This window comes from Malus sylvestris, chromosome 5 (genome assembly GCF_916048215.2).
Source record: "Malus sylvestris chromosome 5, drMalSylv7.2, whole genome shotgun sequence".
NCBI classification, from domain to species: Eukaryota; Viridiplantae; Streptophyta; class Magnoliopsida; order Rosales; family Rosaceae; genus Malus; species Malus sylvestris.
In genome coordinates, this window is record NC_062264.1 from 702,431 (window position 1) to 720,323 (window position 17,893).

Consider the following 17,893-nt stretch of genomic DNA (forward strand, 5'->3'; position numbering starts at 1 on the left):
ACTATCCGGTTGCTCGTCTTTTGGTGGTGCAATATGCCCGTAGACATCCAGGGAGTTCGTCTGGCCATTTTCCCTTTTTGTTGGCGAGGGATTTCTTGAGGTAGTCGAGGATCATCTTGTTGGATGTTTCGACCCGTCTATTTCATTGAGGATATCTTGGTCGTTACTAGTGACAATGGATTGAGGGATGCCAAATCGGCAAATGATGCTCTTTCATATAAAGCATTCTATGTTCGTCTAAGTTGTGGTCATTATGGGCTCTGCTTCTACCCATTTGGTGAAGTAGTCAGTTGCCACGATCATCATGCCTCTGCCCTAGTAGCAGGCGGCATAGGTCCTACTAGGTTGATTGCCCACTGCATGAATGGCTAAGGACTCGTTTGCAGGTGTAGCTCGCTGGCAGGCAGTGCTGGTACCAGCTTGTAACGTTGGTAACGGTCGTACTTTTGTACTAACTCTTTAGCGTCTTGGTGCATGGTAGGTCAGTAGTAGCCTGCGTTAAGAGCCTTCTATACTAAGGATCGACCTCCGAAGTGATTTCCACAAACGCCTTCATGGATTGAGCTTAGAACCTTCAAGTCATCAGGAGGCACTAGGCAGCGAAGATGTGGTTTGGTATAGGATTTTCAGATGAGAATGTCATTCCACATGTAGTAGCACCCTGCCTTGATTTGGAGCATCCTAAACTCCAATCTTTTCATAGGGAATATGCCATTGACCAAGTTGTTTACAATGGAATCTTGTCAGTTTAGAGTTGTACTAACCTGTGACATCTCGATTGCTGGCTTCGCCTCTATGCTTGGCTCATCTAGATACTGTGCCGGAATAAAGCGTTTGAGTTAGTGGTCAAGGGTGAAGCCTAGGTCTGCTAGTGAGTCCACGTGAGCATTGTCTGCCTGTGGAACTTAAGTGAGGGTGTAAGTCTTCAAGCAGTCTGGCTAGTGATTAGCTGGGAATCAGAATGAATTATGAGCTTTTTCACCGCCAAGTCTTTTGCCATTCGGAAGCCTGCTAGTAGGGTTTCGTATTCTGCTTCATTGTTGGATGCTTTGAAGCTTAGAGTTATCGCCTGCTCAGGCATCGAACCGTCTGAGTGACAAGGACTACGCCTGCTCTCGAACCTTTGTAGTTGGATGCGTCGTGGACATGCAAATGCCAAAAGTCTTCATAGGGTGGAGCAAACATGGCTAGGGCATGCTCGGCTACCTCCAGGGTGTCGTTGGGCCGTTCTGTTGCATCGTGAATGCATGGTAGCGAGTTGTGGAGCTGGGGCCATGTTACACGCAGCAAGAGATGCTTAACTGCTGGTATTGGACCACTCTAGAGTTGAATTATAGAGTAAGGGTCGGCTAGGGCCGTGTGACACGTAGCAGGAAGTGGTGCTCAATTACCGGTACATGTTGCTCCTATGTAAAATCTTTTGGGGCGACGAGGACAAAACTTGCTTCCGAGTGTGTCCTTCCAGTGTTCGTTTACCCTTGGTGTGTCTTTTAGGCCGAGTTGTTATGTTTGTCAGAAAACTTTGCATTCGCCAGGGTCTACGCCTTTATTGTCGCACGTTTGGATTGGGTGGAATAATGCATCATGAGGATGACTGCGTGCATTTGAAGGTAAAATTTGAGCTTCCGGGTTGCAACAACTATCGCCAAAGTTAGCTTTTGAATTTCTGATAGCATCAATGAGAGCTTTTGAACTGTGGAATACAAGTAGTCAGGCCCTCAACTCTTCTTACATGATGGTAGAGCTTATTGCTGCTTTAGATACCGTCAAACATGTGAATAAGTCCCCCGCTGCTTCAGGTTTGGATAGTATAGAGGTGATGTCTGGAACTTCTTCGAGTCCTTAAATGTGCATTGGCGCATCTCGTCCCAAAGTGCATGCTTCTCTACCAGAGCGAAAGAGTCTGCCAGAGTTAGATCTTCTTTCATGATCAATTTTCTGAATAACGGGTAGTCTGCTGGAAGTCCTTTTAGGAAGGTTGCACTAGCTATTGAGTCATTGCATCCGACTATCCATGCCTTCTCTGCTTTGAACCTTTTCAAATAGTCGTGAAGCAACTCCTTTGAACACATGGCCGAACTTCTTTTTGATCGAGCGATATGATGAATATTCTTTGGTGAAAACCAAAGAAAGTTTGTTAAAACTCCAGAGTAGGGTGTAGAACCAATCTTGTGCCTCGCCTTGTAGAGTGGTGGCGAATATCTTGCACATGAGATCGTCGTTGTTTCGATAGAGGATCATTACGCTTCGGTAGTGCTTTAAGTGTCTCTCCGGGTCTTCATCCCCTTTGAAAGATGTGAAATGTGGCATGCTGAACTCGTGTGGAGGCTCTGCCAGATCAATCTCGTCCGTGAAGAATGACCTGTTTATGTTGGTCATGTTCCGTTGTAATGCCTCGTCGGTGACCTCGTTGCATTGGAAATTGTACAATCGCTTGGTCAAGAGTCTCTCTACTTCTTCCTGAATTTGCCTTTGTTGGGGTAGCGGAGCTCTCGGCTACCCCCAACCGTAACTTGTTGGTCTAGGCTGCTCTTCCATATGTTTGGCTCGTCTATGTTGTGGATGCGGTACGTGTAGTGCATTCCTAGCAGACAAGCGAGTTCTTCGCAGGCCGGTGGTTGAACTTGAGCCGGATTGAGTGACTGCTTCTCTCCGTACATCATCCTACTTACTCAGATGTAAGGTGGATGATGCTCCTTGCGGGCTTAGCCGCGAATAAACACTTCGCCTGAAAGGTTACTCATATTGACTATCAGAGTGTGATCCTAACCATGAATGTATGCTTGTCCGTGGGCCTAGTCGAGAGTGCATGCTCCTCCGCATGCTAAGATGGGAGTATACACTATCTCGGGGGTCCAATCGGGAGTGTACACTACCCGAAAGCTCTGTTGGTGGCTGGTCGAGTGGCTGCTTGTCGGGGCACTGCTAGAGAGGTTCTATGTCTGCCATTGTCCTACTTTAGGACACCTCATCTGGGGCAAGTTGCATCTCGGTGTGCTACAAGAGCTGGTTCACCAAGGTCGTCTGCTGTGCGAGGGCGCTCGTTAACTCTATGACTTGTCGAGACAAGTGTTGTTCTCTATTTGGGTTGGAATAGCTTGGAAGTAATATGTCTCTTTAAGCAGTGGAAGTGTGGTAGACTCTGGGCGCGAGGTTTGAGTTGGGAAATGTCAAATCCGTAGAAAAATGTGGTGAAAATGCTCCCAGTTCAATCATCAATTAGGAAATTTGGAGCCGGGACGGTTGAGCTAATCTTGGATCAATTTGGCTACTTGGAAGGCCACAGGAGCAGACTGGGCCGTGGGAGTAGGCTGGGCCATGAGAGTGGGTTGCTCGGTGAGAGCAAGCTGGGCCACGGGAGTGGGCTACTCGGCATGTGGAACACGTGGGTACGAGACTAGGGCTCGGCTTGGCAACGTGTTGGGCTTAGAGTGACATGGCTTTGGTGTCGTGGGCCTTGGATGGCATGACTTGGGCTTGCTTAGATGGCACGGCTCGGGCCATGGTGGTGACACCATGGACCTCGTTGCGGGTGGCCACCGCAGTGGTTCCCATGGTGGAAACTTGTGGTGGTGGTGCCGCTCCATTTATTGTCACATTTAACCTCATGGATCGCCACGTTCCCATCTCTTGAATATTGGAATTTTCCCTTGTTGAATTTTCTAAATTTCTAGCCATTGTACTTCTCTTTTACATTTTATCAAAGAATTTTTGCAAATAAAAAATTCTAAAAATAAGAACATACGAAAATCTACAAATGGACAAGAAAATAGAAAACCTTGGATGCGAGAGTCTTCTACGAGTGTGGGACTCAACTCTCAATGAAAGCACCAATTTGTGGATGTAAATTTCTTCCTCCTTGATCTTGGACAAAATTGCACCTACAAAACAAATAACACCTTAGGTCAAGGCCAAGAGCCTCACGCGCCCACGATGAATGGGGGGGGCTTTGGCTGAAGAACCTCCGATGCCAAAGTTAGAATTTTGTGGGAAAAGTGTTTGAGAATTTTAGAAAATTTAGCAAGAGAATTGGAGTTAAGTTTTGGAGAGAATGAGAGGCCTTTTATAAGGGTGTGGTAGGCCTCCTTGGGTGAGAGAGGACCGCTCACTTGGCTCTCTTTGTGGGCTAGGTTCTTGATTTGTGTTTAATTGGGTATAATTGAATAATTAACTAATTAATTAGTCAATTAATAGAATAATTGCCTAATTGATTAGCTAATTAATATAATAAAAAGGGAAAGATTTGGGAGTTACTTGTGGACAGGATTTGATGAGGATGGATGAAATAGGTTTTGAATTGTTACCTATTTTGGGCACTTTTGACTTGGTTGAGGGATGATTGCCCGCTGCTCACGCGTAGGAATCTCGATATGCCTCAAGGTTATTTTTGTCCTTCTCAATCCAAAAATCCACGTGTCGTCTGGTGATTATTTTTTGCTCTAGAATGATGTACTCTCTAGTATATATTCAAGTCATTTCCAGTCATTTGATGATCAAAGGTCCCATTGGCACTCAGATCTGGTTAATTTAGTAGTTTTACTGCTATAAAAGATTGATTGAATGGGAACTAGATCATTGGCTTAATCAGATTTGGACTTCTAACCTTTAAAGCATACAAGATAATAAAAGTCATTGATCTCAAGGCATAGAAAAGAACTTAATGTAGACTTAACTCATATACGACAATCCTTTGATAACAAGAAGTTAGAATAACTTGGAGTGCAAGTAATCGATTCAAACACACTTGTTCTGCATCTGTCATACTGAGATGGCTGTGGCACACCTAAGCACTTAGTTAATTTTGATTGCGAGCCTCAAGGCCTACACCTAAGGCCCTACACCTAAGGCCCTACAAAGGCATATTTTAAAACTAACTTTATCCTCCTCTTACAGCCTTTCAACAAGCAAGAGCCCGACAACCAACCAAAGTGCCAACTCCTCGGGGAGCTGCGTGCTCGAGCCAGGGGCCTTCTGGAGATCTCCAGGGAAATTCCTACCTGAACAGCAACAATATATTTACACTAAGGAAGTATGGGATTGCAAACTCGGCATTTTTATGATTTAAATTTAAGACATTTTATTTACAAGTAAAGAGAAGTACTATTAGACTGTAATAGCTAAGTGAGTATAATGTCGTTTTATTAAAATAAAGAATACTTACCTCTCCTTTAAATTAAAAAAATACATAAAATTTCCCAAATCAAAGAGCCTCCTGCTTGTACGGGTTGCCCTAGGGGCCTTCTTGTACGTGCGTATATGCCAATACGGATCTAAGATGAAGGGGACCTTAATATTGGACGACTGATATAAGATCAGAAGATGCAGAGGCAAAGATATATAGTGCATGTGTGTGATCGAGGTGAGGAATTAGGAAGCAAAACTTGTTAATAGGGGAAAAAGGGAAGGAAGGCAGGTGGTATTATCTGTCAAGTGGGTAGCTGTCTCCCAATTGCTTTGACCAAAGAAAGTGACGATCCCATCCATTCCATTCCATTTCATGCTTTTACTTTTCCTGCTCCACATGCCACAGCCAGCCTTATGCCCATATCCGCCGCCCAACCCACACTCTCTCTCTTACACATACATATTACATGATGTGTACATAGACACGGTTGTTTTTTTTTTTCACATTAATTGTTTGTTTGTATTTTTTCACTCTGAGGTGTGAGGTGTGAGGTGTGAGGTCTCATGGACTTAAAGACATAGAGGGGAGAAAAACAGTGATTTTTTTTTTTTTCACATTAATTATTTGTTTGTTTTCTTTTTCACATTAAGTCTCGCAAGTTTCCGGGCGGGAGGGTAAAGACAGAGAGGGACGAAAAACAGTGAGTGATAGAGAGACATTCACTTGGCAGGTGTGTAAATGTAATTAGATGTACTAATTATACACATGCCCTTTAGCTGTGAGATCACTCCACATCGAAAGTTCAACGATCCGACCTATCTATTTTGTAAGTTTTGATTCATAAATTATCTTTGAAAAAATTCTATTCAATCCGAAACCATTTGCCTGTTTAATTATCATGATAAATTTTTTTTATTTCTTATAGAACGAAGTGTTCGTCAATTTCGTTGAGCTTAATTAGATGTTTCGAATATTTCCGATTTGACTAATATTTTACAAGAATGATCTATGAAGTGTAACTTAAAAAATAAACAGTTTTGGACGTTAAAGTTTAATGTGGTGTGAGCTTAACAATTAATCCCTTTTTAAAAAAAAAAAATAGAAACTCATTCTCTTAAAGCCTCCTAATTATGTATGTGTGTGTGTATATATATATATATATATATATATATATATATATATATATATATATATGCGCGCATGCGCATAGTGTGTGGGGGTGTGTTATTAACTTATTACCAACTCATAAAGCATGCATAAATACACATGCTGACATGCATGCGTGCATGTCTGTATCAATGTCTCATGCATGTATATATACAGTCAAGCTCATGCTCCATGCATGCACGGCTTTGCTTTATCTTCCTATCTTTTTTCCCCCGGAGTGACAGACAACCCTTGAGTTCCTGCTGGCTTCCAGCTCAGTAAACACTTGCGTGGGGCCCCACTTCCTTTGTTCAAGGTTCAGTTCAGTTCGTGTGGAGAGATTTTCTCATGTATTCGAACACAAGTGATGCCACCCCCTTAGCTAGGCAAAAGGTCCAAACAATCAAGTTAGATCACAGGCTGCTTTGATGGGGTTGGTTGGGGTTACTGTAAGGAAGGGAAGCTTGATAAACAGCATGGGCAGCCCATTCTAAAATTAAAACTCATATTTGCAGGCCCATGAACCGCACTGCTTCGCTCAGGGCTCTCATAGTAAATGTATACATAGGCAAAGCATCATCAGTCCTCTAGAAATATATTATTTTTCTTGACATAGGCGAAAGCGATACCGGGGAAGGAGAATCGAAATCAGGACTATGGATGCGGTGCAGTGCTGGGGCAAACAATCTTGGGAGGGCATGCCTTCTAAGAACCTAGGTTGTGACTCATATAATATGAGTCATATTAGAAACTATGCCGCTGATATGAAATAAATCCTAATCAAGACGATAGACATTAGACCGCGAATTTCAGTCATCCAAAGCCTAAGCAGGTCTTCCATGGCAAGGCAATCACCATCATTATGTACAAAATTAATAAATGTTTCCCAAGTTAACTAAAGCGCCTCTTTGGAATCAGTCTCTACAATTTGAGAAGAAAAACCAGCTGCTAATATAAGCCAGCAATCCAGTTGCCTTTGCAGAAATCACCCAGGCTACCCTCCTGGATCCACCTGCGGCATGAGTATCGCATCTGCTGCATTTTATGGACCTCTACCATACTTTCGTTCAGTGCAGCAGACAGCTCCACCTTTTAGTTGTACTATGGTGCATGTGGTGGTTTGCCAAGCAGTCTTTCCAGGCTGCATTGGCACCCTATACCATGGTCTTTGATAAGAGCCTACGACAGTCTTACATATGCATTACAACAAACACATACAAAACTGCAGCTTCTAGCAGGCTCCTATCAAGATTCAGAATCTCATTCATTCCACAAAGAAGCACTAGAAGGTGTTTACTAAAATAAGTCCAGGATAGATCGTTCTTTTCATTACATCCTCCATGAGTAACCTAACAGGGAATATAACATTAGGCTACCTTCTTAATTACGAGCTTGTACTGTGACAGGGTCGCATCTGTTCAAAATCTACCAACCCAAAAAACAAAAGTAATAAGCCAAATCAAGCATCACCCATCCACCAAAAAGTGCAAAGAAGCCTATACTTCACAGAACCAAGCACTACGTGCCACTACGACAAGTCCTCGTGATAAAGATGAAGCCCAAGACCAAAGCGTGCACAAGCTCGACGAAATGCCATTGCCTCTGCCTTCTGTACAGGATCCCCATAACTTGTGTCATCTACTGAAGCAGTGCCTATTGACTCCCTAAAAATCTGGAGAAACAAGGAACAAATAATTGGAAAGAACAAGTCAGATCCTCCTTGGTTATGCATGCTAAAGTTCACATTCTTTTTCTCTGTTCTTATTCTTTTCAGAAATGTCTGAAGCCCATGTAAAGGAGCATCAACTAAACCGTTTACAAATTTCATAATTCACAGAACCTGTGGAAGCTTCCGGAGTCCTGACTTCAACTAATGGAACAAGGTTGGTATAAATTTATTTTATTTTTTTTTGGTATTGAAAATATATCTGAGACCCAATTACCCTTAAAGAAACCAAACAAAGAGGTCAAAAGGATGTGTACAACTCGGATCCTGCAAATCACAAAGGACGACTGTACTCAACTGAAAATAAAACAGAAACGAAGAAAGACTCTACACGCTTTCTGATGAAGAACAGAAATATTAATTAGTTCATGGCTACCTAAGCTGTGAGTAGGTTTATGTTTCTGCAAAATATAACTGAGATGCATCCCATTCATCCATTTGTAGATACCAGATGCATAAACTAATAAATACAAGTTTGTGTCTAAACATACTAATTTACATTCATTCAATTTCATCCCTCCAATGTTTACATAAATAATTGGGAATCACAGTAAGTTCCAACAACACTATCCGAATTAAAAGGTTAAAAAAGAACACAAATGGAAATTTGAAAACTGTACCTCAGCATCAGTTCCGTAGAGCGTGACGCGATAAACAACCGATACAGACTTGGCATCAGCAGAGTAAGTGACGCTTCGAACCTCACCGGACCATTCTACAAATATCATATTTCAGAAAACAAAATAAAATTGGAAGACATTTAGGAATATGAAAGAAAACTACCAACTGGTGTGGTGGCTACCTGGAGCATGCAAGTTCATAATCCGATTCACAATGTGCCTGCAAGTAAAATGGCAGGCCAGAATCAGAATCAGAATCAGAGAGACCCCTTTTTTATTGATTCGTATTTGATTTGAAATTAAAGGAAATTAATTGAATACCAGGGGATGTATTTGGAGGTGAAGCCATTTTCAGAGCGGGTTTTGACGAGGGAATCGGGGACTTTCTTGTTGAGTTGCTTGAGGATTTCAGAGAGGGGTCTGCTGATTCCGGAGCTCACTGCGAACCCACCGACGTCGACGTCGACGCCTTCTTCTGCCTCTGCTTCTACTTGTTTTTTCTCCCTCCGCCCTTCCGCCGCATAAGAGGAAGAAGATGCCACCTTGGCGTAGGAACGCCGCCGACCCACAGCTGTCCACAGCGATCTCAACGCAGATGATTGGGTAGAGACTGAAAGCGCCATTCCTTTCCTTCCCTTACCTTTCCTTTTTTTTTCGGTCCAATGCTTTCCAACGAAGCGCAAAACCCAAACCGAAACGAGACATTTTAAGTTTATGATAAGGATTAATCTTTACTAATTGCTCAAGTTTCTTAGTTTTCAACATTTCTTTACTATCAAGATTATAACTATTTGGAAGCCCAATGATATCGGAAAATAGCCACAAAAATTACTGGTCCGCAAAAAAACTGGAAAACTCATCAGAAACTGGATAAATTTTAAACTTTCATAACTTCTTCAATACTCAATGAAATTGAGTAATTAAAAAATGAAAGTCATACTTCACAACGAGACGAAGAGAATGATACCTTTCTCAATGGCTAGTTAGTTGTGGTTTGGCCGGAAAACGGCTCGAAAGTGACTGGTTAGAGACCAATACAGCCACTTTTGAGCCGTTTTTCGGCCAAACTATGGTGAGTTAGCCATCAAGAAAGATACCATCCTCTTCGTCCTATCGAGAAGTATGATTTTTGTTTTTGAATCACTCGATTTCGTTGAGTATTGAAGAAGCTATGAACATATAAATTTACCTAGTTTCTAGCGAGTTTTCCAGTTTTCTCGCGGACCAGTCACCTTTCAGGCTATTTTTAGGCCATGTCCAGAAACCATTGGGCTTCCAAATAGGTATAATCTTATTCTACACTTTCCTATCTTCATTTTGATATATTATGGGTCAAATTTGGTTAAGAAACGATTTAATTACGAAGCTTTGAAAATTGCCCAAACTTTCGGCCAAGAGCTCCATGACACTTAACGGAGTTTTTAACGAAATGACCAAAATAATGGATGGTGGACAATCTCAGGGACCAAAGTGATGTGTTAAGCAAATCTCAGGGACCTTTTTTACTAAAATATTTTTTATGTATTTTTTGGCCTGAACATCCTCGTGTCATTGTCGCATTAGGTTTTCGATGAGATTTTCAACTACTTTCATTGCACCACATGTCATTATCCTTTAATAATATCCGCACAAATTTTTGTTAAGATTCTAACCATTCCTATAGTGTCATGTCCTTATTCAATTTTCTGATTTCCTTACATTTCTCCATAAAGAAAACCTTCAAACCACCACATTTACTCACACCAAGCCTCATCCATCCTCCGTACTCATCTCAATTCAGAGATTTTTGGAAAAGAAAGTTCTTTCCACAAAGGGTAACTTGAGAAGGTGTTTAGGCTCAAACTATTGGTTTGGGCCAAGTTTATAGTTGTTCTCGGCCCAGAGGCCGTACTTAGGAGTTGTTGGGGGGCATCCAATTTATGGGCCACATAGCCAAGGCCGGCTGTGTCCTATTAGGAGTCAATGGGTAGTTGAATCCTGATACGAGAAGGAGTTTCGACAGGATAAGGATGTTGAAGTTTGGGATTGAATGCGACCTGATAAGGGGGTTAAGTTCAAAGTCCTAGTAGGAGTAAGACTCGCCGAGATAAGGTTGGATCGGGGGATGGAGTTCTAATCTGAGTATGGTTATGATTCGATTGGAAGTAGGTTGACTACTATAAATAGAGGGAGGAGGACATCATTAAGCCCCCTCCAATTCAACACACAAACTGCCCTGCGCAAACCTTAGCTTTGGCGAAACCTCTCAACAACCTTGAGATTTTTATTTTCCTTTTCCGCCAACACATCTTCAGTTTGGATAAACAACACTGAATGCAACCGGTGATACCTTCCGTTTGGATAAACAACACTATCGCCGTAGAACTAGCCGACCGCGGAACACCTTCAGTTTGGATAAACAGCACTGCGTCGAGGCCGACTGGTTATCTATCCAAGTCTCGGTCGAGAAAGACTTTTGGGTCTTTATTGGTAGAGGTCATCTCATTAGCTTTTCGGCGAGGTGAGGTCCAGTTTACTAGGGCTCGGCACATTGAACGACAAGTTGTTTTATGATTGGATACTCGTAAGTAAGCTTTAGAGTTCGGCATTCTGACGGCTGAACCACACTTACCATCAAGACATATATCTGTTTTGAGTATCTATGCCCCTATACTTTGGTGTCGATTCGACGTGCTTATACCCTTACAAATATAATCACTGTGACCGAATCCGGCACCGACGATTTGTGAACTTTGTAAAATTATCAGCCTTGTCTTTAGGCTCTAGAACCTGAAGGCTGAAAGTGTTCCTTCCTCAACCGCAGTTGCAAGATCGAGAAGTCAGCCGCGAGCTCAGCATAACATTAACACATTTTACTCCTTGGCCAAGCTCGACCGACGAGTTGGCATGCCCGACATCAGCCAAAGGATGTAGTTAGGTCATTAGTTGCTCGGCCTGCGCGCCACGTAGGCTTGGCTTAGTAGTTTTTAGTGTAAACATTTTGGCACGTCGGGTGGGACATAGTGTTAAAACTACGAAGTTCATGACCATCGAGACACGATCAGTCAAAAAGAAAACAACCATGGGAAAATCAACAGCTGATCTCCCAGTTCAGAGTCCTGGACAAGAAGTGTTAAATGCGCGAAATCCTTTCGTTGTTGTACCCTTGAGGCTGCAAATGTGACACACCGAGAAAAGGAAGTTTGTCTCGGTACCCAGCCTCGAAACACAGAGGTACCCAATCGAACTGCAGGCGTTTTCATTGAAAGAATAGTGAAGGATTGCGACGAAGATGGTGGTGAAGGCTCCGACCCTCCAACAAGGTCGTTTCTTCGAAGATGACTAGACAAGCAATCTCGGCAAGTTGAATAGGCGGTTATCCAAAAAATGAACAATTTGCTTGAGGTAATACGAAGTAATGGCGAGACCTACACCAAATTGCTCGAAATATTAGTTAGCAAAGTCTTCGAAGGGGGACCTGTTGATTAGGCTCGACAACTTCCACTTAAAAGTAATCTGCTACAGGTCAAAGTAGCGTCTACTCGACTCAAAACAAATAACTTGGAAAAAAGGGGAGGATCAAGTAGTAGGTCAGATGAATCCGACCATAGAATGGAAGCAGCATCCGTCGATATGATCGAGGTCCAACGGATGATCAATTCAGCCATGAAAAAGGGGCCAAAGTTCCTGAAATTCATCCATCCATATCCAACTTATATGGAAAAGTTCAAATATCTTAAAGGCTTTAAGATCCCAAATTTCATCCTTTTTGCTGGAGAGTCGTCCTTGTCATGGTTAGAACATGTGGCCCGGTTCACGGCGCAATGCGGAGATGTCAATAGTTATTTCCATAAACTACGATTGTTCAACTTTTTGTTAACAGGCTAAGAATTCGCATGGTGTATCAAACTCCCACCTAATTCTATCCAAAATTGGGAAGAGCTGGTTGAGAATTTTCACGAATAGTTTTATCGGGCGGGGATGGAAATGTCAGTTTCTTCATTGGCTAAGATGGCTTAAGCATCTAATGAGTCACCAATGGATTATCTTAAAAGGTTTAAATCGGCCAGGAATTGGTGTCGAGTACCTCTTCCTGAAGTCGAATTTGTTAGGCTTGCTTTGAATATGCTCGACGTGGAGTACAAAAAGAAATTCCTGGGGGCAAACTTCCTAGATATGTATGAATTAGCCCAACATGTCGAGCAATATGATTATTTGCTCTGAGAGGAAAAGATCTCAAAGTCCCCATCCCGAGGAACAATTTACAAAAATCCCACGGCCAGCTACGCTTCGATCGAAGGCGAAGATTCCCAATATGTTAGTGTGGACGCGACTGAGATAGTAATAGACAAACCATATGTTTGCAAGGCATTGACTCAAATTAATTCCAAGGATGCCAAAACATGCTCGGGCACTGAGGAGACATTGAAAACATCGAAAGTTTACACGTTTGATATCACAAAAGCCGAGGCAATTTTTGATCAATTATTGTTAGCAAAAATTATCAAACTTCACCCAAGACATAACATTCCTAAGGCCGAAGAGCTTAAAGGGAAGACGAATTGCAAGTACCATAACTCGACCAAGCATACCACAAAAAACTGTGTCGTATTTCGTGATGATATTCAAAGCTGGATCGACAAGGGCAAGCTAAAGTTTCCCGAAAAACGAATGGCGGTCGACGTTGATCTATTCCCTTTGGCAACAGTTGGCATGGTAGATGCCCATTTGGCCAAGAGCAAAGGGAAAAGGAAGGCCGAGTTTGTCCCAGTACAACATGTCCCAAAGAAAAATTCCCCGCAGCGACTCAAGATTGACCTATTTTCCAATGAGCCATTCACCGAGTTTTCGGGCCGGCTGTGGGCGAATCTATGTCAGATTCTAGTGTAGAAGGCATTGATGGGCTAATGGTTTTGTGCAGCAATTGTAGGGAACGCGTCGTATTAACCAAACCAAAGGAGAGACTGACACCACAGTAACCGTCCAAGTTCACGACGACTCCGCCAAAGGAACTTGGCGAAGGATAGTGCTAGAAAGTGTTCGATACATCGGCCCTCAGGAATGGATAGATGTCCCTACCTCAGCTAGACAGCGTCTTGATTTTGACACGCCGTTTTATAATGAGGATTATTACTGGCGTAATTCCAGTAGCTTGAGTTCATCGGCGAATCAAAAAACCTTCAAGCTGCCTGAGCCGCGCGACCAATGTTAGTACAGTTACAACTCTCCCACAGCTATGTATACTGCACTATCCAAATCTCAAAATCATCGACGCCAGTGGATATATTACATGGCTTAACGCCAGGTAGCAAAAGCTATTCCGACTATTCAATGGCAATCGAAAGAAGCAACATGGAGCGAAGATGACCGACGAACCCCGACCATCATGACCGAATTACTTCAAGAGAAAAAGGTAGTTGATCACGATTTCGAAGCCACCATTGAAGAGTCCGAAAAAAAGCATCAAACTCCTTCTTCATCCCGGAGAGATGAAAGATCATTTTGAGTATTTCAGAAAAGAAGCCAAAAGCAAGCTTCCCCCATTGCCCCCGCAAGAGCCATTAATAAAGATCTGGTGGAACCTTCACCCTCCATTCCTCTGAGAATCCTTAGAGTACATGGGCGAATTTCATAAGGAACATTCTGCCAATGACTTGTACAGCCTGCCTAAGGCATGTCAAAAAGCCCTCGACCTGGCAGTAACCTGCCCTAATGCTGAATGGATCATCCAGAAAACCATCGAACCAACAATGAAAGCTAGGTTCCAACACATATGAGAAGCTAGGGTTCTTGGCTTTGAGGTCGACCCATACACGGACATTGATATGGTTGAGCTTCATTTTTCTCTTGAAAACCTTCAATATTTACAACACCACTTCGAAGTATTTTCTGCCATATCTTTCTTCGATTTTACGGTCGATGAAAAAGATCAGGTGGCACGTCTGGACGCCTACCTGGATATTCAGGACGCCCGGATCACGTATGAAGAACGAGCTCGTAAAGCACTACAGGGGCAAAATCAGACACCAGAAATGAATGGGCTCGAAGACAACAGTCATAAGGAAGCAAGGTCGGGTTACCTGGCACAAGAGCAAGTACGTGTTGAGACACACGATAATTAGGTCGAAGATGTTCTAACGAATGATGCTGCAGTTCTCGATAACCCAGAAGACGACAACTAGTATCCAATGGGCCCTTTAGTCCTTGAAAACATGGAAATAAGCATGGTCAATGTTCTACCTGATAAATTCCAGCTAACTACACACCAACCAAATTTCTTGGATGGTGATGTGGTGGCCGAGGAAGCAACACAAGTTGATTTCGTCACCACCACCGAAGATGAGCAAGCAAACAACGACGAAAAACTTAAAACAGCACTTGCCATATTGTTTCCTCGCTCATCCTCGGCTAATCTTCAACATTTAAAGCCGTTGTATGTCATGGCCCACATTGAAGGTTACCCAATCTCCAAAATTTTCGTCGATTGTGGGGTGACGATTAATATCATGCCCGTATCCATCATGAAAGCATTATGACCATCCAACGATCAACTCATCCCATCAAGGATAACCATGAGCAGCTTCATCGGTGATAAGTCCCAAACCAAATGAGTGCTCCTTTTAGAGGTAAACATTGCAGGACGCAATCACATAACCGTATTTTTCATCGTTGACTCCAAGACCGAATATAATGCTTTGCTCGGTCATGATTGGATTCATCAAACAAATTGCATTCCCTCTTCCTTATACCAAGTTCTCATTTTTTGGGATGGCAAATCGGTTATGGTCCACCCAGCTGATAATCAACCATTCAAAACCAACATGATTCAAGCCTGCTATGATGATTAAGTCGGCTACATTACCCTGCGGGGTTTTAATAAAGATGGACGGTCGACTCTGATCTCAGTTCAGAAAGCCATCGAAGTAGGCGCTGAGACTGTACACTAGGATTCGGCATGACTCGGCTTGGCCAACTTAATCACCTACACTGATGACTGACCCCACAAGAGAATGGCACCGGGCCGTGGTTTCATCCACAATGGAACAACTGCTGGCTCATTGGTATGTTATTCCCAAGCATCCACGTTTGGGCATCAACTTAATCGAATTTTTGGCAAAGGAAGATAACGGCCCAGTACTATCGTTAGATAAAGTTCAGGCTGTACCAACTGAACTCAAGGACAGTCCACCCCAAGTTAAGGACCCCTTAGAAGAAATAAATGTTGGAACGACCGATAACCCTCGACCGTTATTTGTTAGTGCATTGTTACCCCATTCATGAAAATTGAACTCTGTAAATTACTCAACGAGTTTAAAGATTGTTTTGCTTGGAGTTCTCATGAGATGCCGGGCCTTGATCGGACCCTTGTTGAACATGAATTACGCATCAAAGCTGGTTGTAAGCCTTTCCACCAGCCCTCTCATCGATTCTCGATCGAAGTATAGCTCAACATAAAAGACGAACTAGTTCGACTTTTAAAAGCTGAGTTTATTCGAACCACTCGATATGTTGAGTGGCTGGCCAATATCATCCCAGTGCTAAAGAAAAATGGCGCCCTACTCATCTGTATCGATTTTTGTAATTTGAACTTGGCCATACCCAAAGATGAATACCCGATGTCGATCTTTGATTTGTTAATTGAGGCCGCAGCACACCACGAGATCTTATCCTTTATGGAAAGGCATGCTGGTTATCACCAGATTTTCATCGTCGAAGCTGATGTCCATAAAATTGCTTTTCGTTACCCCGGGGCACTCGACACATACGAATGGGTCGTCATGCCCTTCGGCCTCAAAAACCCCAGTGCCATATACCAATGAGCTATGAACACTATTTTTCATGATTTAATTAGTACCATCGTCGAAGTCTATATCGATGATGTGGTAATTGAATCAGCACGTCGGCAGACACATTTGGATAATCTCCGTCAGGCATTCCTACGCATGCGCCAACACAGTCTTAAGATGAATCTCGCCAAATGTGCTTTCGGTAATTTTTTAAGCTTCCTCGTACATCACCGTGGTATTGAGGTGGACGATAACAAGGCGCGCGCAATCATTAATGCTTCACCCCCGACGATTAAGAAACAATTATAATCGTTGCTCAGCAAGATCAACTTTCTCCATCAATTTCTTGCTAATTCGGCCGAGAAAATGAAAGCTTTCTCCACGCTTTTGAAACTTAAGGACTCCGACACCTTCGAATGACGTACAGAACACCAAGAGGCATTTACACAGGTCAAGGTCTCTTTAACAACTCTAGCCGTCCTCATCCCACCACGATAGGGCCGACTTCTAAAGCTATATATATCTGCGGCTGAAGAATCCATCGGGTGCCTTCTTGCACAAGACAATGACGCTGGGCGAGAACATGCCATTTTTTACCTTAGCCGAAATCTCAACCTATTAGAGATTAATTACTCCGCTGTCGAGAAGCTTTATCTCATTCAATTTTTTGCTGCGTCAAAACTCAGACATTACATGCTCCCGTCAGTCACTCAGGTCATCGCCCAGACCGATGTCATTCGTTACATACTCACTCGGTCGATCGTAAAGGGCCGAATCAGCAAGTGGACGATGGCCTTCTCAGAGTTCAGTTTGTAATATGTGCCCCAGAAAGCTGTCAAATGTCAAGCTCTGGCCGATTTTTTGGCCCAACACCTTTCCCCGTATGAGTTCGGGGGCAATGACATTGACATCGGCATGGTCAAAACACGTGATAATTACTAGACGATGTACTTTGATGGTTCCAGTACTTCAGTCTTGGCTAGCATTGGGATCGTTATTCAATCCCCCACTCATAATCGTTGGTATTTTTCTCTCAAGCTCAATTTCGATTGTACGAATAATCAGGCCGAATACGAAGCCCTTGTCATCGACCTTGCTATGCTACACGATTTGCGGGCAACTCGTGTCCTTGTTCTTGGTGACTCCAAACTTGTCATTAATTAACTCAACAGGACTTTTCGTTGCATGAGTTGTACTCTGGCGCCTTACACATGATTGCTAGCTATTTGGCCGAATATTTCGACGACGTTACTTTCAAACACATTTCACAAGTTCATAACACTGATGCCGATGAATTAGCTAAAATTACCTCCGGAGCACAACTCATGGGGGGCAAATTAGGCCGAGAAATACCTGTGTCATGACAAGCACATTAGACCTTGATTAATCAGCAAGTTCTCCAACGTGATTGCGTGATCCGTACACGGGTCATGTCCTTGCCTTCGTTGTTAGAATGGAAGGACACTATTGAGGTTTGTGTTGTTGAGGCATTACCAGATGATTGGAGAAT

The 17,893-nt window shown here is 42.9% G+C and overlaps 1 protein-coding gene and 1 long non-coding RNA gene across 2 annotated transcripts; both read right to left on the reverse strand.

Moving 5' to 3' along the window:
• Positions 1 to 4,648: 4,648 nt before the first annotated feature.
• On the reverse strand, positions 4,649 to 5,291 carry LOC126622208 (uncharacterized). Its single transcript, XR_007623364.1, has 2 exons — positions 5,162 to 5,291; positions 4,649 to 4,997 (listed from the first exon to the last, which is right to left on the reverse strand). It is a non-coding gene; the product is annotated as an uncharacterized LOC126622208 (long non-coding RNA).
• A 2,247-nt stretch (positions 5,292 to 7,538) lies between these two features.
• On the reverse strand, positions 7,539 to 9,312 carry LOC126622204 (DNA repair RAD52-like protein 1, mitochondrial). Its single transcript, XM_050290879.1, has 4 exons — positions 8,939 to 9,312; positions 8,800 to 8,837; positions 8,618 to 8,712; positions 7,539 to 7,943 (listed from the first exon to the last, which is right to left on the reverse strand). Exons 1-4 carry the CDS (start codon positions 9,238 to 9,240, stop codon positions 7,800 to 7,802), a joined length of 579 nt encoding a protein of 192 aa, XP_050146836.1. The 5' UTR covers positions 9,241 to 9,312; the 3' UTR covers positions 7,539 to 7,799.
• Between the last annotated feature and the right edge of the window lie 8,581 nt (positions 9,313 to 17,893).

Excerpts from the sequence above, each read along its gene's own strand:
- LOC126622204 (XM_050290879.1), bottom strand. The coding sequence starts at position 9,240 with ATGGCGCTTTCAGTCTCTACCCAATCATCTGCGTTGAGATCGCTGTGG. Across the intron at positions 8,838-8,938 it reads ACCTCCAAATACATCCCCTG|GCACATTGTGAATCGGATTA; the intron begins GTATTCAATTAA and ends TTTTACTTGCAG. Across the intron at positions 8,713-8,799 it reads TATGAACTTGCATGCTCCAG|AATGGTCCGGTGAGGTTCGA; the intron begins GTAGCCACCACA and ends TGATATTTGTAG.